Raw genomic sequence first — 24,230 nt, 5'->3', positions numbered from 1 at the left:
TAAATGCAAAGGAGCACGGTGACCTTTAAAGCCATGTCAGACAGCTCCTTGACCCAGAGACCTCGAAGAGGTTTTATTTCCTGCCCTCCTGCAGCTACTCAAAAACACAAGAGGGAAGGAGAAGAGAGACCTGCCTGTCTCTGCATGTGAAGACTAAAAACAAACTGTTCCTTCAATGGCTGCTGTCACCTTACATGAAGATGAAATGGAAGTGTGTCTTGCCAAGGTGCACATATGTAGAAAGCATAGGAATGAAAAAGGGGGGAGGGTCCTCCTACCTCACTACTGGCAATAGCAGGGAGGAAAAATGGGAAGGATCCTTTCCATGTCTTAGGCTGCTCTTCTCCTGTTCAGAGGATTAGTGATACTAAAAAGATAGATGATGAAATCTTCTGCTGAAGGGAATGGCAAACTCCTACTCACTTCTACAGGGCCAGGATCTCCCTCTTTTTAAGAAATTAATTATGAGCTGCAAATCCAATTAAAATAGGAACATCACGGAGTTGTGCCACGCTGACTTTTTTCTAATTTCTCAAATTAAAAACCACATTCAAAACTTGTGCCTGCAAGCCACTCCCAGGAAGGAGGCTCTACTCCTTAAGTCACCTTTATCTAACATAAAGATCTATGCAGTCCTTAAACAAATCCATAAATCCACATTTCTACAAACACACTCCCCAAAACAGTCCTACAGAAATGCTATTAGCCCTTCAGATATACTTTAGGGTTTCAGTCCATCATGACTGCACACTTCTGTGAAGCAGCCTCTCTTCCCTGTGGCTGTGTCCTGTGGTCCATACCTCATTTTAACCTTTTCATGTTCCTAGAGTACATTTTATATCCTGAGACTGGGATGCCTGGGGAGTAGGCTCTCTGTTCCACTTCTGTTTATGGCACCTCACCCAACTGAGCTCTTCTTCTAAAGTACCCCCAAAGCACACTTCAGTACAGTCTGGCCCTCCATCTTCTATTTCATCCAGCCTGGTCCAATCTGGTAACTGGGGGGCAAAGACCTTTGAAAATTTATGGAAAACACACAATAGCGAAGCTAAAATTATATAAAATCATAACAAAAAGTCCATCAGACTCTGGCAGCCCTGAAATCGGGTCACTGTTCCTTTTGTGACTAAGATGAATGCAAGACTAAATATTAGGCATCTAGTTACAGAAATAAATTATTGGTACAGCTTTTTCTTGAAAGCCAAGTATTTATCATTTGGAAGTATGAAAAGCCAAGCACACAATCCCATTTACACTCCTGTGGCAAACACCCACTAGGTTTCCAGCAAAACACGATGGATATAGCAGGGCTGGTTCTCTAATGACCACCACAGCGGAATTTGGACCTTCTCTCTCCGTTTTCCAGCCTCAGGAATTCTTGGTGAGTTTTGTCTCATGCAGCTCTAGATATTGAAAGCCAACATCTGATACTGCCACCTATGGCATTCTTTTTCAAGTTAATGGGGAGGCAAAGGCATGGGTGGGCTGTGACACATCATACCCAGGCAGTCTGGAATTGGAGGTAAATTTCTCTGCTTTGATGGTGCAGGGCGCCAGGCAAGCAGCTCAGCTGCGTGCACCGGTATCTTTGCTCTCCAGCCACAAACCAGAGAACATCAGGTTTTTGCTCCAACACATATTTAAATTATAAACCCTGTACAAACCTTCCCAATAAATATTTCCTCACAAAACACAGCAATGGAGATGTTGTCTCTTCTCAAGATCCAGAGATCCCCTGTCCTTGCCACCTACATCCCACAGGCACCCTCTAGGTCCCAGACAGATTTTTCTTGTCCAAGAAGTAAGACAGTGTTTGCTAAGACATCTCAGAGAGGCTGTTTCAGCAGAGTGATTAGTAGAAACATTAGGTTACAGGACACAGAGGTACCTACTCAAGATCAGCTGAGGACACAACCACAAAACTACAGCACATAATGGGCACATTATACTTCTTATAGCTGCATTATTTATTGCCAGTCCCAAGGGTTAAAAAGTCAAGTGCACTCTTCTACAGAAATAATGAGATTTTAAAGAAGAAAACAATAATATTCAGACATCATTTGCCTTCTGCTTTGGAGATAACCTAGGGCCATGGTTTTAAACCTGTAAAGCAGCCCTGCAGGCTAGGAACATTTATTTTGAAATACAGAGGAAGAAATTTGCTCTCTATTCCCCAAATTTCAACAGCAGGGACTTTAAAAAGAAAACCCTCCCGATTTAGGGATGTGCACAATAAGATCACAGAGTTCCAGTGTGATGAGTGAAACCCTGGCTCCATCCAAGTCATTGGAAAAATATTCATTAGGCTCAAGTTTCACCCTGTATCTTTATGGAATTGAAACAAAGATATTATGATTATCCATCCATCCATCCATCCATCCATCCATCCATCCATCCATCCATCCATCCATCCATCCATCCATATCTATTTCCTTACCCTCCCGGGCACTCTCCTGCAGGGCACTTAGTAAAACAATCAAGTAGTTTAAGCTCCCAGTCCTGCAGTGAGCTTCAGAGGAGAATCACAGTCAAAATCCTTGCTGATACTTCTCTGTGCTAAAATGTGGTAGTGTCATGGGACTCCTTTAGCCCCTTGACACTCCTTTTTGATTCAGCCAAAAATGTTTAAAGAAACTGAAGGAAAACCCCCAAATTCTGCCTATATGCATATTTTGAAGGCTATTCGAAGCAAACATTAGTTGCACTATGTTTGAAGAGCTCCTTAATATTACATAGCTACACAAAGCTAGCATGTGAAAGTGGATTTAAGAAAACAAGAGGAAAAAACTAGCATGTGTTATAATCCACAGAGAATTTTTCATATATAGTTTCAAAATCCAAGAAAAGTTGTCTGAAAGAAACACAAATATTTCCTTCCTTTTTATAATCTGTAATTTAAAAACCATTTAAAATGAAACTAGTTCTAAAAGTCTCAAATTCTAAAAGTATGTATTGAAAGACACTTTCAGCTACACATGTTTCAAGATTGATGTTCCCAGAGAACTAGACAAACTATAAAATTATAACTGAAAAAAGGGATTAAATGCAAGATTTCTTGCGTGTATTTTTCCTATAAGGAAGCTCTGGGGGTCTGATATGTGTGAAGAATCAAGTGCTTTTTAAGAGTGTTTTAATAACTTTGTATGCTACCCTTAGAGTGTTTTAATGATTTTTCTTGCTACCCTTCCTGAGAAACTCCTTTGGGACCTACTGCTCCTGGGCTGGGGAGTGAGACCATGCTGTTGCAGGAGCAGCAGTGTCACTGCAGGATGAACCCAGGCATCCTTCAGAGGCCAGTGCCTGTGGGGATGCTGCTGCTGCAAACAGGAGTCACTCAGAAGTGCCAGAAGCTGGTGTGGTTTTGGGGGAGAAGCAGCCCCCCAGAGCAGAGAAATGCCAGGCAGGCATTCCTAGCTGCTCTGCAGTTTATGATGAAAGTCTGCCTCAGCACAATGAGAACCCTAATGTGGAACTTCACATTACCAATATTTTATATTTATGTAGCACTCTTCATCTCCAAGGGTCCCTGAGAGCTTTACAAGCTGCATACATGGCATACCAATGAAGCCAAGCCATAATTCTTCTAATTAGCTGAACATCAGCACACAGCACATGGCACAACAGAAATGTTACTGGTCACTCCTCTCTTCCTATGTCAAGTGCTATATGAGATTTAATAGAAACATATCTCAGAAGGACATTTGGGGTTAAGGACCACTGAAAAATGAAGTCTAACAAGACAGGTCTCCTTAACACCAGTGCCTGTCTTCCCTCATTACATATACACACTTTGTCAAATATGAGACACAGAAGAGGAGCTGCCCCAGACCTGCTCCCCACTTTCACACCACATTCAGCACATTACCATCACATGGCTCAGGCAGCTGCTCTGCTGGGGAGGTTACCAAAAAGCTGGTGAGCAGCTGCAGTCCAGAGCACAACAATATCAGCCTCTTTTTAAGATTAATAAGTTCATTTCTTTAGCAAAAAGGAAGAGCAGGCTATTTAATACACACATCCTCTGGAGATCAATGCTAATATCTAAGTGTATGCGCATGCAACCCATCAACCAGTAAAACTAATTACAAAAATCAATTTCAGATACTTTTCTGAGCCTTTCATTCCTCAATATACTCCTAATTGATTTTTGTTGGAGAATAGAAAGCCTAATTAATATTTTTATTATTTAAAAGAATGCAAAGGAGGGGGCAATGGTGAGTGCTTAACTGGTCCGCCAATGTTTTCTACACAAAAAAAAAAAAAGAGAAAAAAAATTAAAATTGGCATTTTATTCAGTTTTGCCACCTGCTGGAAAAATGGAAAAGCCTTTGAAAGGATGACAAAGCACAAGAGAAAAGCTGGCAGAAGACAGTATGGGGCAGAAGAGGAATGTGACAGGATTGTGAAATACACAATGTGAGAAGGTTGTACCTATTTTTAGAAGGGCAGGGATGATCAAGTGTAAAAGCAGTACATTTCCATGAATGATGTACAGCTCCTTTAATCCAAAAAGGTCAGAAATGCCCTTATAGAGAGGTGACTCTGATTATATTTATATTAGAGATGGGGGAAAAGAGGTTAAGAAGGAGACCCAACGTCCAATCAGTCTTTCTACAAACTTCAAAGCTCCGGATTAGTTCCTAAGGGCCTTGCCAAGGCTCGTCTACCAAGCCAGCAGCAGTTTTCAGCATGTAGCCATTCAGGACACAAAAAGAATCCAATTTTTGCAGCATTATGTCTTACACACACACAAGCACCTAACACACATCCACAAAGCCCACTTGCCTAGCTGAAAAGAAGAGAAAAGCAAAGCATGTAGCAACATTCAAAGAAATGGAAATGTTCCATTTTCTACTCAAGAGGCTGCATTTAACAAGCACACATTGCCCTCCATACTGAGCCCTGAAGGAAGGGAGGAGCGCCCGGCTTTATCTCTTTGGGTCTGAGCACGACTCCCATTGAGAGTGATAAAGCCTTTGCAATGTGCTCCCCGTTCAAACCCCTCTCCACAGCTCCTCTTTGAAAGAAGCTCCTCCATGGTGGGGAGCAGGGCTGGTGTACAGTTGCTGGTGCCAGCCTGAGCACACAAGCCCAGCTTGTGCCCCATTAATTGCCAGCACATCCTCCCCTGGGCCGGGCCCTGGGGACAGAAGCAGAGCAATAGGGACATTCAAGCACCCGGCAGCAACACCAGCAGCAACATTACCCAATTAAACCTCCAGAGTAAGTGAGTGGGGAGGGGGAGGAAAATTTTAAAAAAGAAAAAAAGAAGGAAGGGAAAGGGAAAGGGAAAAGGAAAAGGAAAAGGAAAAGGAAAAGGAAAAGGAAAAGGAATTGAGTTGCTTGGCAACAGGCAGGCAGAGGCAGCTGTGCGGCAGGTCCGGCTGGTACCCAGGCGGCGGGGCCGGCCCATTAGCGCCCCGCATCTCCTGCATTTCGTGCCGGGGTCTCCTAGTAACAGCCTGTGCACGCCGCGCTGTTGCGCTTCCCCTCCTCTCCTCCTGTTCCTCCCGATCACGCGAGGCACCGCTGTTTGCCCTAATTACACATTCTCTGCTGCTTCAAGCTGCCATTACTTCGGTCCCCAGAGGAGCAGCAAGACATTTTTTAAATGTCCTCTAATAAGGGCGTCTAGTTTCAGATTCTATGGAGCTCTGCAAGCTCAAAGATGCAAAGCAAGGTGGCAGCGGCAGAAGGAACAGAAGAAAAAGGAAAAAAATTCAGCAGCTCACTGGATCAGATTTTTCCAGCACTCTGAAACATGTTCTCTTCCCTTTGTTTTTTGTAACTCATCTTAGAGGGTGGACAATGAGATAGCCTTTAAGGGACATGGTGCATATTTACATAATCCAGAGCAGTGTATCAAAGATGTGTTCCTTGGAAACCTATAGTTTAGGTCAAGAGTTTCTGAGAAATTCCAGACTATAGATAAAGGCAAATAGACCAGGAAAAATATGAGATGCATGTACCATGGACTTTGTTGAGAAATGACAAAAAATTTAAGAGGAACAGACTCCCCTTTTCCAGATGCTAACATTTTTAATGGTTTTGCTCCATATTTTTGCTAATGAATATGAGTTTGCTTGTTCAAATTATTGCAGTGATGATGTTTTTCAGCATTTATCATCTTCTCCTTTTAGTCACTAGAAAATCAGAGAAAAGATGCCCAAAAGATGATGCAGACTGGCAGAGACAGCACAGGAATAAAACACGAGGGGAAAAGAACATACATTCCTTCTGATTTCCCACTTTTGTCAACAACAAAAATGGAAAAAGATCCAGGATCTCAATCATTCAGATACTGAATCTGATTTGAGGATAGATGCAAATGGGAAATAATGTACCTGGGTTTAAAGAATACACTGGGCAAGTTCTCTCACTAAAGGCTGCCCTGGTGCCAAGGCAGAGTTACCTACATGCTGGCAGGCACGGGCTGAAGGAGATGCCACCCTTCCTGGTGCTTTCTCTGTCCTTGGGCACAGCTGGCAGGGGGCACCCAGCTGCTCCACACTGAGCAGGGCTCAGCAGAAAGGCCTTGGCAGAGCTGCTGGGCAGCCCTTGGTGAACCAAGCAGACTAATCTCAAGAGCACAAGGCAGCAAGTAAAGACAATTAATTTTACCAGCTAGGAAGATTCCCCATCTGGATTTCAGAAAGGCACAAAGGATTGCCTGTCCTTAGCTCTAAGGGGGTTACATGCAACCACCTGGAAAGCACCCAGATCATTTATGCTGCCAGGTGAGTGCAAGCAACCAAAGGAGAACACAAATGTATTACAACATTCCGTTGCTGGGTGACACTGTGTCTTCAGGGAGAAAAATCAAAAAATAAAGAGGTTTTCTGTATGAAACATGTTTACTAACACACATTCAAAGCCAAGCAAAGCCCAAGAAAAACATCATCTTTTGTACCGGTCTCACAAAGAATTAATGATAAAATATCACTCATATGGAAGTCAGTTTACAACGGATCACAGCTTAATCAATTCAAGTTAATTTTTACCCAGATATTCACAGATAGAAGTCTTCCATTATTTTCAACCACATGGGCCAAGTTTTTAGCTAAACTTTTTACACTGTGCACAGTTCTTTTCTCCCTGTCTCTCTCCAACACACATGCTCCAATTTCTAAAATAACAAACAACAACCATACTGGAAAAAACCCAAATGTGGAAAATTTCACTCTGAAGAAGGAAAGGCTTTGCAAACTTTACAGGTGACCAACAAGATGTACAAATGGAAGTTTATATTAACTAAGCTATTAAGACCTCTCTGTGTGTGGTGAGAGTCCAGATGTACAGGAGGAAGGAATAAATCCCCACTAAGCCTCTGAATGTGCACGGCCATACAGTTGAGTACACCTTTCTTTCAGAACTCAGCTGGGCATCAGCTTTTATCTTGAAACTCATGTTTGTCATCATTAGCTTAGCTAGCATGCTTGCAAATATTTTTTCAGCATTCAGTTTTTGCAGCCACAATTTTCAGTTCTGAGTTTTGAAAGGCAGACATCTTCAGGAACAAATCTACCTAACACAACATGCGTCTGCTTATCTGCAAATGGGGACTTCTGGGATTGCAAACTGGCCTGCAGTGTTTTAAAGACTTTGATTCTTATTAAGCCTTCTTATCATGTCTAAATCTGACCAGTGGAAAGATTTTGGTTCTGCCATCATTGTCCTGAAACAGGTGGCTTCACCCACTGTGCAAGAAGTTGATCCACACACAGAGTCAAGATACTTATTTACAGTTCTGTGCAGAAAGGGGTGCTGGGTGGCAAATCCACAAAGGAGAGTGTAAATGTGTTACCTATTGCTTTAGTGAGAATCTGAATCATAACATGTGTTATGAAGGGAGTAAGCCCCTTTGAAATTTTATATGGTAGACTGTATCCAATTGACATTGTGGGGTAAAAGGCTGAGAATGATCTGCTATTCCTCTTACAGGTCAGTTGGTCCAAGACCCTGCTCAAGAGGGGTTAAGATGTTTTGTCAAAATGCATGAAATTTGGCTTTCCTCTTAAGATGGGTTGACACTTTGCCCTCAAGAGGATTTTGTGTGGAAACATATCATGGCTGCCCAGCTGGGGCACAGCACTGAATGCAGCTTGGATGGAGGCTGGGCACAGCTCACAGTGCAAATCCTGTGGGACACAGTGCCACTCCCCTGCTGGGCTCAGTGCCTGCCAGCAGTCATAGCAGTGGGACAGGCTTCCAAATCCATCCACCCACGTGCTTCCCAGCTCCATTTTGGCTTTCATTGCCTGCCAGCCAGGCGGAAAATGTGTTGTGACATCATGGAGCCCTGTGTGACAGCGGCCCATGATGTCACAATGCCAACACGTGCAAGCACATGGAGACTGGGCAGCCTGGAACATCACAGCCTGAGCTGCGACCAACATGGCACGCCAAGGCAGCTCACGTGTCAAGGTGTCACCCTTGCAAAGGACCAGAATGAGGCTCATCCTGGTGGTTTTCCTGACCATAGTGCTCCACAGGCTGTCTCTGTCATTCACTGCCTCCACATGTACGGCCAAAGAACACACCAGCAGCCTAGACCCCTGCAATCCCACAGACTGGGTGAGGTTCAGGATGGGCATCATTCCTGAGGGTCCAAAGAAACCGTCTGCTGTCGCCAAGAGCATGACTTCTGCATGGACCAGCACCACTGGCCTTTGCAAATGCCAGCACCAGGTCAGGGAGAGGCTGGACATCGCTCCTGAGTGACTGAAGCAATCGCCCATTATCCCAGAGAGTGCGGCCTCCAGCCTGCCCTATCCTTTGTGCCGGTTTTGGAACCACCTTCCCCCTTGACGTGAGCTGGTTGCTCTGTACAGCCTGGCAACCTGTGGGGCTGCTCAGCACGGGTTGTATTGCCTTCTGCATCTGGAGAAATGTGAAGAAACCTCAGGGACAAGGAAGGTGATGGACATCCTCATCTTCAGTACGGACAGACTGCTGGGAAAAGAGCACCTTGAGGTGGTCCAAACTGTTCTACAGGGTGGAGGCCAACACCAGCCTGCCCCACAGGGCCATGAGGCTTTTCTACCACCTCTACATGAAAGTGCTCTTCTAAATCAAGGAACCAAAGACAATTGACAAAACAACCAAGATAAGACCAGATTACAAGGAAAAACAATGCCAACTCATCAAACTAGGGAAAGGGTAATTTTAGCAGAAGGAGATTATGATCATCGACTCACGGTGCACAGATTCAAAAACTCAAAAGGAGAAGAGTGTGCAAAAGGAACAAATAATTTAACCAAAAGAAGATTGAATAATAATTAATTAATAATATGAACTATGTCTTGTAGCCAAGGAATTTTAATGCCTTGTTCCTGTCAAATGTTCTGTGGGACTGCCTAGACAACTGGCCGCGTAGAGGTAAACCCAGTGCATGTAGGCTGCTGAATTGTGGCAAGACACTGCCACAGGTAGAGAAGCTGCCTGTAAAAGTACCCCATGCAGATGTCCACATACCCAAGAGTCAGGCTACTGAAGAATATTGCAACAATGAACAGGTGGATCAGGCTGCCAAGATGAAAGTGTCTCAGATGGATCAGGACTGGCAACATAAAGGTGAATTAATTTTGGCTTGGTGGGTCCATGATGGCTCAGGTCATCAGGGAAGAGATGCAACATGGTGGGCTCATGACCAAGGGGTGGACTTAACCACAGACAGTAACTATGAAACATGTGCTGCAATCAAGCAGGCCAAGCATAAAGCCCTTGTGATAAGGGCACAATGGCTGAAATATAAGTATGGGGAGGCCTGGCAGATCAATTACATCACACTCCCACAAACCCACCAAGCCAGGCACTAGATGCTGACAGTGGTGGACACAACCACTGGATGGCTGGAGACGTACCCTGTGCCTCACACCGCTACCCAGAACACCATCCTGGGCATTGAAAAGCAAGTCCTGTGGTGGCATGGAACCTGACTCAGACAATGGAACTTATTTCAGAAATAGCCTCACAGACACCTGACCAGAGAGCATGGGACTGAATGGGTATCTCACATCCCCTATCCCTATCAGGCTGGTTCTCTGCCTGCAGCTGTTTTTTGCTGTAAGGTGGGCACTGTTTATGCCATTGTGCCCATGGTTTTATTTGGGACCCCGCCACCCTTGGCAAAAGCATGGACACTTCTGCTGTATTTAGGTCAGCTTCCATGAAACCTTGTAGTCCATCTGCTCCTGCTTTCAAGTTGCTGCTGCTGGTATGCAGGTGTGTGGGACCGTGTCCACATGGGGTGGGAAAGACAGGCTCTGCATTGGGAGAGGTCCATCCAGGCTGCTGGCTACTATCTGCCCAGATATGACCCAGACTCAAACACCCACACTGTGCTTAGGAAAAGCCTCTAACCCAGCACCTGCCTTTAAGATGAGAGGTAGCACACTTGGCTTTTCCTGCCCAGAGCACTTCAGGTCTCCCAGTCATGCCCACCTCAGCCTAAAACAGCATTTCTGAGGACGCATCTCCAATTCATCCCTGGCGTGACCTCAAATAGTTTAGAAATGACAGTGCTTTTGGACAAATGGACAAGAAAATCATAGCTTCTCCTTGTTAACTTGCCAATTCTAACCAGTGCGGGACAGCAGCAACACAAAGGGAAACTGGCAGAAGACAAATTGGTGGGTTTTTCTTTGAGTCTCTTTTTGTCATCTCTATCATTTGCCCACTGGCTGGGTGCTTCACAGTGGCTCAGGAGCAGGTGGATGAGTATAAAGAAAACACCAAATTACAAATTCAAGAAGGCTTCTCTGCACCTTACCAAGGTAGACTGCCGTAACACTTGGAGGCACCTGCACTTGCCCTCCTGCAGCCGAACAGACAGAAAATATCAATTTCTAGGTCTACCTTGTGCCAGAAATCTTCTCACATGGCAAACAAATAACACCTATTTACATTTTCAAACCCAAACACTAAGATTGCCCCATGCTATTGATTTGGCAAATGATGGAGCAGAAACACAGGAGTGAGAATTCAGGTATTGACAACTAACCTATGGATGAACACCAATGGTGTTTTAAATGGCAAGGGCTGCTTTTGGCAGGGGCCATCCTCCTGCTGCCTGGGTGGTTCTCAAAGATAATTTTTTAAGTCTATGATCTTGCTGTAATAATGAAGTGAGGCTCTGACTCTCCACAACAAAGTCACAACACTCCCCTCCAAACTTGCCAAATGGCTAAAAGGTTTCAAGATCAGAAAGTTATAGGGAGTTTAGGATCAAGCTGGGCTTATTTTAATCAGCTTTGATAAAGACTTGTTATGTTTTTACACAAAAAAAAACTTTTTAAAAGTCCAACATCACAACAAATCTTTCCAAAGTGGCTCAGCAACCATACTCCCCAAGAAATGCAGCCCTGAATGAAGGTCTTTCACATACCCTTCCTCCTTCAATTCCCTGTCTCTCACTTCCAGCAGTGTATTCATCTGTTGCTTCAGCTGCTGCCATTGGAGCTTCAGGATCCTCCATGTCCCTCCATGTCCCCTTGGAGGGACATTCAGTCCTGCACACAGAGCTGTGGACTCACCACAAAGCCATGGGTCTCTGTACAACAAAACACCTTGGGCTTTGGCCTTAATTTCTCCTATGTCACCAATACTGTTCTCCCAAATGCTTTTCCCTAAGTCATTATTCAGTCTTGAATCCTGCAGAATTGGTGCTGTGCTTGGCTACTTGTTTTTTCCTTCTCTTCATTGGCTTTCTGTTCACAGATGCTACTACACTAAAACAATACAGCAATGCAGCTTCCCATTCATGTGCTATCACTGACACAGAGTCTTTATTTTCTCTGTTATTCCTTTCCTTTGTATTAATCTTCTTTCCTATCACCCAGACTACTCTCCTCAACTTTGTCCCCTCCAATAATTTTCAGATTCCAGATATTTTCTCTTTCATCTCCAACACTTGGTGAAAGTTCTCTATTATTTGATACGCCATCTCAAAAACCTTCTGTTGGTAAATGCTCTTTCTAATCTCTTGTGTCTCATCTTTTTCTTGCAAATGTAGTACTTTGTTTTCCTGCAGGGTGATTTGTTTGTTTTAGTTACTCTCACCCAGCATTTTGGATCAAAGAACTCTATAATTTAAAATAAGATGTCCTGACAATGTGAAACAAGCCCCACTTAAGAAGCGCTATCTTAAGATCACATGTAGACTAGTAACATCTATTTACATGGGTATTTCCCACTTGTTTAGCCCTTAGAAACCTAAATACAGATCTGTGGTGCCCAACTGTTGTTTCTCAGACTTGAGCTCCAGTTGTATCCAATCCTGGTTTTGGATGGATAAAGAAAAAAAAAAAAAAAGCAAACCTTCTGATACTTGTAAAATGCAAATCCTAGCAGAACCCCATAAGGGTAATTTTTTTAATCATAATCCCAATCTTAAGGATTTCCTGGCCAGTTTTTACATGCTGCATCATCCCCAGTTAGAAAGTACCCATGCCATCTTATACCTTTCCCTGCAAATTACTGCAAGGAAGGCTGATAGGAATGGTTTTGTCAGGAGATAGAAATCTCCAGCAGTCTCTGATCTGGGAGACAGTCACATCCCATGACTAATCTTTCCATAGGTCACAGGCCAGCTCACCCTTAGACTTATTTGCATTCAACACTCTCCAGCAATATCCTGTTTTCTAATTTAGGAAGTACTGACGATTATACATGGGGTTTGGCTCATTGGAATTCCTTTCCTCTCCACTCTCCATTACATTGACAATTCATCTCCATGCATGTGTGAAGGCAGGATGAAAATTTTCCTCTCTCAAAAGAGAGAAAATGCCATTGTTTGCACTGATGTCTGCTCCCCGAATAACTGTGAGAGAATGTGCCAGAGTTGAATTACCATGACAGTCCTGGTTGCTCCTTCTTTAGATATTTTTACTGCACCCTTACACTAGCAGTGTGGTTTTCCCAAACCTCTAGCTCACCTTTTCTTCCTGTTTACAGGCCCAGCTACTATTTCTTCCCCGAGGGGCTTCTTTACTGCACTCTGACAGTCAGTCCCACCACTGCTCTTAGTTCCTTCACACACCCTTAACTTTAGATGCCCCAGCTTGCTTTGAGTTCAGTCAAATATTTTCATTTCCCTTTCCATACAGACAATGTTTTTCCCTTTCCCTTCCAGATTAAATTCTCTCCCACACAGATGATTGTTTTTCCCTCTCCAAAGGTCATCCAGAAGGTGGTTTCATAACCAGTTCGACCACTGATGGGCCTTAGAGTGCTGTCCTGATTCTCTTGCAGATGAGATGTGGGACAAGTAACGTGGAAGATGCACCAAGTGAAATGTGGGGTTTGATGGTCCCTGGGCTTCCCAGCAAAGTAAAACCCCAAGAGAGGATTGTTCCCAACCTAGCAAGCTGCTATCAGCCGGCATTGCCTGCAGCCCAGCCTGGCTCATCCCGCAGCAGCAGGAACAGCAGCCAGCGTCTGTCTGGTCAGCCTTACATATGAATGAAAGGAATGCAGCCTCCTTCCGCTGCCTTCCACCCCTCAGCCGCTCCCCAGCCCATGGCTGCTTGTTTTCATGCACTGCAGTAAATCCCTTTGATCCAGCAAGTGGACTTTGCACGTGCAAGCTGAGTGACCAGCCCACATCTGCCTCTGTGCCTGGGAGCCCCACACTGGGAGCTCTTTGTGTGTGGGGCGCTCACACTCGTTCCACAGAGCTCACACTGGCACACTGCTCTCGCATGACACACTAACAAACCACCAGCCAAAGGAAAATATCTTGCAATCATTTCAGGCCCTCTGGCCCAGCCACTGACTAAGCCAAGTGGCTACTAGCCATTGGCACTGCTGGGTGCATTTGCAACCCACAGCACACTCAGTTCAGGCGTGAAAAAAACAAAGCACCCATGGAAAAAAGGGCTCCTTGTCCCTTGTCCCTTGTCCCATGCCCTGAAGGCTGCATGGGAAAGGACACAGCTCTGATATTTATAATTCAGTCCCAAATATCCATAGCTACTCCTCTCTGTCCCACATTTTCACCAGAGACAGGAGCTGCCTGTGGGGAACCCCACTGAAGAGGTCAGTGTGAACACATTAGATGTCTTGATTGTACCAGCTCTCATTTAAGGCATCCAGCAGTCAGTGTGTTTTTAGGGAACAGAGCACGCAAGCAGTATGAAGGAGTCTGAATGACTTTGTGCTCCAGACTCAAATAAGCTGTTTAGGTAAGCCTATCACACTCCTTCCCTCAATTTACTCAGGTTGCTCCCAGGACGTAAATGTTCACAGGTATTTAGACAACCTGCTTTCCACAGACAAAATGAGACAGGTTTCCTGCTCCCAGGTTCTGCATCAGAGATGTGTTTTAACAACAAGGCTGCATTCAGTCCTCATCACCATGCTTTCCACAAAGCCATGCACATCTAGGACATGGGTAGGGGCAGGGTGGTTTTACAGCTGTTAGGAGAGGAGAAGACATAATTCCAAGCTTGTATTCCCTCTTGTTTTTTGCCTTCCTGCTTTCCTAACAACCTAAGCTATCAGCTCAGGACATGGTGAATGGAAACAGAAACACTGCCATAATTTGGGGTTGTTTAAACCACTGACGGTTTAATTGGCAATATCAGAGCTAGCTGATCCCACCAGGTGAAGTGCTGGGAATGGGAGGCCTGGGCTCTGCACCCAGGCAGCTGCAGTCTAATCATCTGATAAAGGTCTTCCCTCTCTGCCAAGGAAGGCAGACGTGCCTCTCTCACCACATGAAACACTGCTGTGGATGGGCAGGCTCAGCACGCCATGACACCACCTACAATCCAAGGCTATTCGAGAGAAAGATCACAGGGCCAGTGAAAAATGTTTCTCATTGTGGATTAATTGTAAAATGTAAGATTTCATATGGTAATGTTAGAGGGGAAAAGGTTTGGGCCTCAGAAAATTCAACCAGGCCTAAGGCTGGGATCAAAAGCATGCAAACTCTTACAAGATTTTGACAGCAAATGGTTGAGGTGCTGAGAGATTAGAAGTTATTTTAAGTGCTCCTCATGATTCCTTGTCTATATCCCCATTTGCATGACTACACCAGTAAAACTTCACAAGTTCACCCTTTCCACACTATTGTGTAAAATATCCCTGACTAACTTCAGGAAAAGCTGTGTAAGACCCATCACTTCCAGCCTGAGAACGAACATGGGGATCATATCTGAAGAGACAAGATCACTGGGTCAACAACTCTCACACTCTTCATTTGTGCTTTCATGGAAGCTCCATCGTCTGCTGGAAGGCCTTGGGTGGGATGTCCCACTGGCCAGCCCCAGCAGGGAGAAGCCCTCACAGCAGCATCGGCGCTACAAGGAACCAGCATTCTGACCATGTTGATGCTGATTTTAAAATTATTGTACTACTTTCACTGGCTTTCAAATCACTGAATCACAGGTGAGGTCACTCCTGGCAAGGCAGCTATCCCCAGTAAAAGCACTAGAAAGCCCATATAAAAAGATCAATGCCTTTTATGTCTTACTATGATTTATACTTCAGACCATGTAACTTTTACAGTGCTGCCTAGTATGTGATGGATGCAGCTCTCTTAACAACCCACATATTTATCTGATTTACTGTGTTGGTCCAACGTGTTATTTTCTACCTTGCAAGAACAACCTTGCTTCTAGGAATCTGCCTGCATGATAAGATCGTGAACTAAATGTGCAGTTATTGTAAGAGACCACACATTTTACAGTAAAATTGAGAAAACTGATTATAGCAATCCCTCTGGAAACAAGAATAATCACATGATAAGACAGTGCTAATGGGAATTTATCATCTCTCATCACGTGTGAAGCTTAGAACAAAGCAGCAACATGTGTGAACTGCATAGCTATTAATGCCAATGAGTACCAGCTGAAGAGCTGCTGGAGACTATGAACAAATGAGAGGAGGGAACCTGAACAGCCAGCCTAAGCCAATTTGGTATGCTTCAACCAGCTTACACACAGATATATATATAAGATTTGTAAATGTTACCCAAAATAACAGCCTCACATCTATCCGTACAGCCCATTCCCTCTCTACCTACACTATTTCATTCAAACTCCATGTCATTCTTTTATTTGTTCTCACTATATTTTAGCACTGGAGAAGTCCAAGATCATGAGTGTCTGAAGGGTATGTGTCTCTGCATGCCTACACATCTGAATATGCACACGCTGCCTCATGCACAGATTATTCCTCAACCACATATTTAAGATCTGAAACACATTTCTCTTTCTCCCATACAAAAGGCACCAAAAACCTACCCACGCTATTTTCTATTTGAAGAAAATAACACTTGACTAAACTCTACATTTTTAAAGTTGTCTTGGGGAAGTGAGTGCCAAAAACCCGAAGTGACATGCACATAGTTTTAACATGAATGATACATCTACATCCCTTAAGTATCCTAAAATTACTCTGCATCAAGCCCCATAAGACATATGAAACCCCAACAGGTCAATGGTAGATGGTGAACTCTGTTCTATTGAATAATGGGTACATTTGCTGGACTACCATATTTTCCACTGTTCTGTTTCATAGACAAAAGCTTGGACTTTCAGAAGAGATTTTTTTTTTCTTTTCTAAATGAGAATAAAAAGAGATGGTTATGGGTAGGTGACAGGACAAGATGTGAGAAGCATCCTGCATAAGTACCTGTATGAGTCCTCTGGTGAGCCTTTAAGTGGGAGCTCTTTGTATAAACTTTCCGGCACCCATTAAATTGACAGCGATGAACCCTCTTCTTGTTTTCTGGGGATGCTTCTGTCCCTGCACCTCCTTGCTCACTGTCACTTTGCCCACTTTTTATTGTCCCCGCAGTCGCTGTTGCTACACCCACTTTCACAGAGCTGAGTGAAGTTTTCTTGGCTACCAGTTTCAATGTCACTGTGCCATCCACCGCTGAGAGAGTCTGTGGGGTTTTGACGAGGTGGCGGCTGAGCTCCGGAGAGGAAGGGGGGGTTAATGAGGTCACTGCATTGAGCTGGGCCTGGTTGACGGCTGTGTAGGCTTCTGTGGAAGAGCTGGTGGACTGTGAGCTGAGGCACGTCTCAGACAGCAGCTTGTCACGGGAGAGGATGATGTCCATGTTGGCGCTTTTGTCACACGTACTCGTCTCCACTGGTAAAAGGATGGGCTCCAGCCGCCGTATATTGTCCTCTGCATCTGGGGCTGAGGAGGCATGAAGGAAACAGTCCAACTCCTCACCAAAGGTCTCAGAGATCTTCCGTGGCTCAGTCTGAAGGTATCGCTCCAACTCCAGGCATGTCTGCAGAAGGGAAAGGGAGATGGGAGGGAGAGAAATCGCTGTTAGAGAGAGATTGCAGCTTAGCTGCCACTGAGGGCAGAACATGGTCCAGAGGCATTCCAAGACAGAACTCATCAACAGCAGCATCTTCCAGTGAGATAGTCACACCCTGGGAGACATGAAGATTTGTCACTCCTTTGAGGCTGCTCAGAGATAGTCTGGGAATAACCACATATAGTAGCAGGTATTATACTAGAAGTGAAGATCAACAACCAGAAAGTATCCACTACATTTTCATTAAAGTCTTGTACATTGTTGTTCCATGGGCACCAGGGCCTTCCCAACTTAAAGTATAATCTGTCACTTCCATATGAAACTATCCTAATAGACTCATCATTTGGCACTTACAAACAAAAAAGTAACCTTTCCAAATAACTGCTTCCTCTTCCTTCACAAACATTAACTTTCTCTCCAAATTTAACTCAGTGTAGTTGGCTGGGACCTAATCATCCTTGAACAACACAATTCTGAAGTGTGACATTTTAAGATAGGAGGTAGAAAAGCTTCCAGTGAGACCACAGCTTGTTTAAAGGGCCTGAGAGAAGGAAAGGTGACAGAAAAAAACCCTAACTTCTGTCAGTTTTAGAGGGAGTTTTGGCACATCTGGTCAAATGGAGCTTCCTGTGTACAGGACACCAGACTTGCACACAAACACACACTCACCCCTTTATTAAAAAGTAGGTGAAGTTGCAGTCAAAGATGCTTTCACATAAAAACGTGCTCCTGCACCTCCACAGCAGTGATCATCAGCACAAGGATGGGATGAACCTCCTATGTGAATGTGTCTTATTATGAAGTGTCCTGAGCTTGCTCCAATAAAGCCTTCAGCCACCAAAGCACTGCCCCAGTGTCCTCCACAGCCAACACTAAAAACTTTTATTGTTTATAGAGAACCATTTGCTGTAGTTTCAGGAGCTTTTAATGGAGTTTATTAGCACTGTTTTTCATTTCTTGCAGCTTGAAAGGATAGCTAGTTTAATACCACCACTGTGATTTCACAGGGCTTGGAGAAAGAGACATTCTAACTAATACATTTTAGAAACCTCTAAAAACTACTCCTCAGAGAACACTTCTACCAATATTAAGAAAGGGGTTTTAGACGAAAATTTTTAATCTATGGGAGCTGGTGACCCAACTACATCTCAATCTGGAGAGTCCAGCATCTGATCAAGAAATAAAAGCTTCATATGACCAGAGGAGAGACAGAGACTTCTGCCTTCTGAGTACAAAGGTCTCATCAACAGGAATGTAAGGAGGCCCCACTGACAGCTCTCTAGGAACTGGCAGGTAATTTGAGATTATTACTTTCAAAGCTCCCACAAACAGCACTATTGGTTGCAGAGATACAATGTGGTGGGATGGCTTTCAAGTTCACCACAATATCTGCCACACTGTTGTTTCTTTTTTAAATAATAGCTGATTATAGATCTGATCTGTAGAGATGGACAAAAAGCAAGAGAACAGAATATATGCAGGTGAGATATGCTACACTTTAGCATGTATGTTATAGTCAGAGGTATGAGACTGTCTGTACACAGGCCTGGGTGTGGGACGCAATCAATTGTACTTGCCTCAGCAACCTTTCTGTTTTCTTTATAAGGTGCATTTCTGGGACTATGAGAAAGAGCTTTAGCTGGGAGTCTGGTCTCTCCCCAGATAAATCCTAATGGGTTTGGGAGAAGCTTTCCAACATGCCACATAGTCTTTCAGTAATAACCCCCACCACCAGGAGAGGCAATGCTTTTGAGTTCTTCACATCATGTAATTTGGGCTTTCTGGTCCACTTAGCCTTCATCCAATGGGGCAGAAACAGGTTTAGGGGCCAAATAAATAAAAGGCTTCCAAAGGAAAGAGCAAGCATAATCACAAATTAGGGGTGGAAAGGGGGAGGGCAGCGCAGGGAGAAGAGACAAGGACTCAAGGCCATTAAATCTGATGACAGTGACATGAAATTTCAATTGCTGTGGGATCAGAAAGCTGCATGCCAGCTCTGGGCTGCCCATGGAGGGGAGGCGAGCAGGAGGTGCTGCTCCTTTAAGGCATCACTACCCCATGACAACAATAGTGGGCCTGACAGTTTTTCCAGCTTCACCATTAATTTTCCATAAAGAGCGGTTTCTCGATGAGCCCTTTTCAGGCAGAGCCCGATGCTTCACAAACCTGTAATTATTCCTGGCTCCCCCCTCCCGCAGCCACTGCACCTGTGCCATTTCAAGACACCAGCTGGTCATGTCTTGCCTTCTGCCTCTGAAATCCAAAACCAGAGGATCAAGCCCATCTCCCCATAGAAGGGGGGAGAAAAACAACTCAAAGAAACAATGTAATGCAGTCCCTCCCACCCACCCCCCTCAGCCTCTCCACCAAGTCAATAGCAGGGAAGAGCCTAGCAACTGCTGAGCCAGAAAAGCCCTGCACCTAATCTGCATGGCAGACAAAGCCTGGCGAGGGGCTATGGCCACAGCCCTTCCCTCACCTCCCGCCAGGGCCCTACCTGCTGCTGCACCTTTTTTTTGGTGGCAGAAACAAAGAATCTTTCCCTATATGCACTTCCCAGCTTATTCCAAGTAACCTATGTGACCTTCTCTTCTTGTGGTCCCAATCTCCCAGGGAGTGGTGAGGAAGGGTTTAGAAACCAGCCTGCTTTCTTCACTCCTTGCCCTGGCATGACAATTTTTAGGCCAACTAAGCCCACCACCTTGTCTTGAGCACTGACCTAGAGAAACCAGTCAGGCTGAGACCACCAAAGTCCCCACTCCAGGCTGGTAGACCACCAGGAGGGGCAGAAAAGTTCTTTGGTCATCATTCTCACAAAGCTTTTTGCTACTGAGCACATAAAAAGCTACTGGGTTTTTTGTTGTTGTTGTTGTAGCTGTTGTTTTGTTTTGGAATTTTTTTTTTTTTTGTGGGAGGAGCAGGACTACTGTCTACAGAGACACGAACCCAAACTGCTGAATGATGGTGAATCCCTATAGATCTCCACTTCCACTACCAGCCTGGTAGGAAAATAGTTCAAGAATATCTCAGACAGGAGTGAGCTGCTCTTGTCATGCTCTTATCAAAGTTCTGCTGGACATCCAGCTTCTCCTCACCAGTGGTGCAAGAGAGGGAGCTTTGTGTAAGGATGGAGTACACCACACAGGACAGGCATTCCCACTGCCCTTTAGTTGCTACACTGCAGGCAATGTGGTGGGTATTAAACTTTTTATCCAATGTCTGTATGATACACAGCAATAAAGACTCTAAAAATTGCCAAGGGAAGAAGAAAATGGCTCCCTTCAGGAACAAAAGAGGAAGAGCCATAAGACTGCTGTTGGCTGTCAAGCCAGTTCCACTGGCGAGGGATAAAAAAGTGTGACCCACTAATTCAACCCATCTGCCCTGATTAATGAGGGTCATTCTCCTTGCACCTTGCTCCTCAGTTTAACCAGTTAAAAGAAATGATGATTCATGGCTGACAAATAATAGGATGTGACTTTGTGAGACCCCACATACTTGAAGTAAGCCAGATAGAAAAGGCCAACAGTTTGGCATATGGACAATCCTGTCAAGACCTTTGTCTGATTTTTCAGTTTCAGATACAGTTGCAAAAAATCTCACTTCCCCAACAAAGGAACATTTCCATCACCTGCAAGAAAAGTGTGTTCCCTCCCAGTAATTAAAAACATCTCTTTGCTCCCCATATTACACTATCATCCAAGTCCTCTGGGGCACATGTAGTGGCAGAATACACATGAACTGCATTCCATGACACTTCCATGTGCAGTACCAGATCCTTCACACAGGACAGGCACTGTAGAGCTGTCCTATGCCTGCTAAGGACCTACTTGTTAGTCCTTTCAGAGATGGCAGTCACTGGTCCAGGAAAATTCAGTGCTCAGTACGTTTGTCAATTGAGAAGGGTATGAGCTCTAATCTAGTTGGATTCTTACCTCTAAAGCTCATAGAATGAAAGTAAAGATTATTTATGAAACACATTGAGTATGCTCACCACTATGAAATACAACTCAAGAGAAATCCAGTGTGTGCCTCTGACAGCAGAGATGTGATACATGTGTACCATTTTCAGCAGAGCTTAGTACTCACCTAACTCTACAGCCAGCAGAAGTCAAGATTGTTTTGCCACTAACTGCAACAAGGAAAACAAACCTCAGACTCTGCATCCCTCCCAGACTTGCAGATACTTGACTTGGTTCAGAGTCTGTATTTTAAGATGTCTATCAGCTATCCAGGTTAAAGTTGATCCAGAACATTCAAACTCCAGACATGAAGGAACTGGAGTCACCACTCATGATGCTGATGTTTGACTTCATCTCTCTCCCCCAGAGAGGAACCAGAAGGAAGGTTCTAGCTGGGACCACCAGCATTACCAATGTGCCAAGTCTCAAGGCAGTGTATCTCCCCTTTAGAGAATGACAGGGGAAAGTCATGCCCAAAGGCCAGGAGCTTTTGCAGGGACACAAGTTTGGCATCTACGTTCAGGTCCAGACAGCTCTGGAAAACCTAATTCCACCCGATGAACCAAAATATACACCTAGTTCTCAGGCTATGAATCTAAACTTGCTCCAATGAAATGCAAAGAACTAGTCTTGGTTGACAGCCATGTTATGTACTGGAATTTCATCCATCCATACAGACTTTTGAAAAATAACAGGTCGCTTGAGAAGCACCTGCCCATGTTGTGAAGTCTTTAAAGCACTCAAACTTCTGGGTGCTTTGCACAGGTAAAGATAGGACAATATAGCAACAGTAAAGTTCTGTCAAGGGTAAAAAAAAAAGGCCAAGCACTTATAATAATTTGAGGACAGACACATTAGGGAAGGCACTGTATCAATATGTTCATTGGCTTCCTCTGTTTTATTGATGCTGAAGTATTTTATAATGTCTTGTTTCTGAATTTTTCTAGCAGATCATCAGAAGTTCCTATCTGGAAGTGCTAGTTACTTCTAAGTGCCATTTTACTGCAGATATAATTGGACATCAAGCACTGAACTTGGAAGCTATCCAAAACCTAATTAGGAAGTTGGATACTTAGATCAGGCTGTGACAGAAAATGAAAATGTCTAATGTGGCTGACAAGCAAGTCTGATCTACCAGGTCTGTTTACAATACTTGAAAGGATTCTCTTTGTAATTTACACAAGCAAAGCAGAGTTACATATGCAATAGCGAAGGTCAAATTTCAACTTCCATCATGACCCCATTGCTTTCCACTGGCATGTAAAAAAGGGGCTTCATCTGTAAAAAAACAGTGAAAATATCAAGACTGCATTGGAGGAGAAAGTGTCTCCAACTGAAGACAACCCAAAACAGTAACAGTAAGGTCAGTGCCACTGCTGTTCTCTCAGGCTCAGAGCAAACAGTGGCACCAGCTCCAGTGCCAGTATCAGTGTTTCATTGTGCACCAAAACAGCAAAAGCTCTGAGTGACACCAACACTTGCATTGCTGATACCACAGGCAGAAATTGAACTGGATGTTGTGGGGCAGCCCTGAAGTTAAGAGGAATAAAAGATTCAAAACTTACCTGCCTCCCCTGAAATGCCGTGCTATTTTTATCCTTAACCCTAAACCAAGATTTGAATGATAGATCTTCTTCCCACTGCCAAAGGCCTTCATTGCTTCCTGAACAACAACAACAAAGCCCAGTACTCTTGCCCATCTATTCCAAGATTGTCATCTGTTCCCACCCAGCTGCCAAAACCTCCAGCTTTTCCTCTTGGCAACTTTTACTGGGCAGTTGCTAGTCATGAAAAAGCTGCAGCACATCAGAAGCTTAACATTTGGGACAGAATAAAATAAACAGAGTTTTAGTATTAAAATAAGTAGTTTTGCAAAATACACTTGGGAAAAAATGGAAAACTGCAGCCTGAAATGAAAGTATATAAGAAAGTTTCAGGCAATAGCAAATAATTTCTATTGCAAACGTTTTAAGACAAAACTATTCACATGTCTTGCATGTCGCATGTCTTCACAGCACGTCTTGCCTATGTGTTGTATAGTTCATTGAAAAAAAAGAGAGCTAAAACCACTTTTCAGGTACCACAATAAGATACTTATTGACAGCTCACTTGTGGTACATTTTTGTATGCATGTTCCTAATCCCTTGTATATACTAAGGAAATCAAGTTAACTGGATGCTCAGCAAACAGGCTTTTGCCAAGTGCAAAAAGCAGGCACAGGCACAGTCAGCAAGGAAAGAACATATGATATGAAAGACTTGTTTTCCTGTCATAACTTCAACATATGCCTCAGGCATCAGGCCAGTCCTCCCTAACACTGTCCGAATGGGTCACACCAGCCACCAGTCTGAAATGGACAAGTCTATTAATTCTTGACTCCCCTACACAGGACTGAAGTCTCTGTGTGCTAATTTCTTCAATACAATAATGGCCTGTGCCCATTTTCCCTCTTGGTCTCAGCCCAAAGAATGAACCGTTAAGGAAGTGTATTTAGCCAAACCAGCCCATTCACTGTTATTCATGCACAACAGCACTCTCAATAAACCCTCCTACCATGACCCAGATGGCTTTGTCCCTGGATCTTCTCTTCTTATACTTCTTCAGTGTGTTAGAAATGCTGAAATCAGAAGCCTCAACTGCATTCAGCAAAGATAATTTTAAAGTAAAAATGTGGATATAAAGGACAGAATCACTACTTTCATATAAACATGACTCATTTTCCTGTTGCTCTGGAGCATGATGTAACCAGGGTTATCAAAGATTTTAATCAGACTCTAAAGATCAAAAGATCAAAATCAACTTTACCAGAAATTACCAATTTTCACCAGCAGAAATGGGAGGTAACAAATGTCTCAAATAGGAAAAAAGTCTGAACCCATAACTCTGACCAAGGAGTAAAAATCAGGCTTTGTTCCCTAACTTGGTGATAATGAAATACAGCTTTATCTAACTAATATTCTTTTGAATGGACAAGCCGAATTTTT

General features: G+C 43.9%; 1 protein-coding gene across 2 annotated transcripts in view; it reads right to left on the bottom strand.

Moving 5' to 3' along the window:
* Positions 1 to 24,230, bottom strand: part of KLF7 (KLF transcription factor 7) — a 57,907-nt gene that overhangs the window by 9,899 nt on the left and 23,778 nt on the right. For both annotated transcript variants that reach the window (XM_036387233.1, XM_036387232.1), the window contains one exon: positions 16,639 to 17,251. In XM_036387233.1, coding sequence (XP_036243126.1) covers positions 16,639 to 17,251 — 613 coding nt within the window. The remainder of the gene's footprint in view (positions 1 to 16,638; positions 17,252 to 24,230) is intronic.

Source organism: Molothrus ater, chromosome 7 (assembly GCF_012460135.2).
Source record: "Molothrus ater isolate BHLD 08-10-18 breed brown headed cowbird chromosome 7, BPBGC_Mater_1.1, whole genome shotgun sequence".
NCBI lineage: Eukaryota > Metazoa > Chordata > Aves > Passeriformes > Icteridae > Molothrus > Molothrus ater.
Note: the sequence above shows the minus strand (reverse complement) of the source record. Positions and strands in the feature narration are given on the sequence as shown.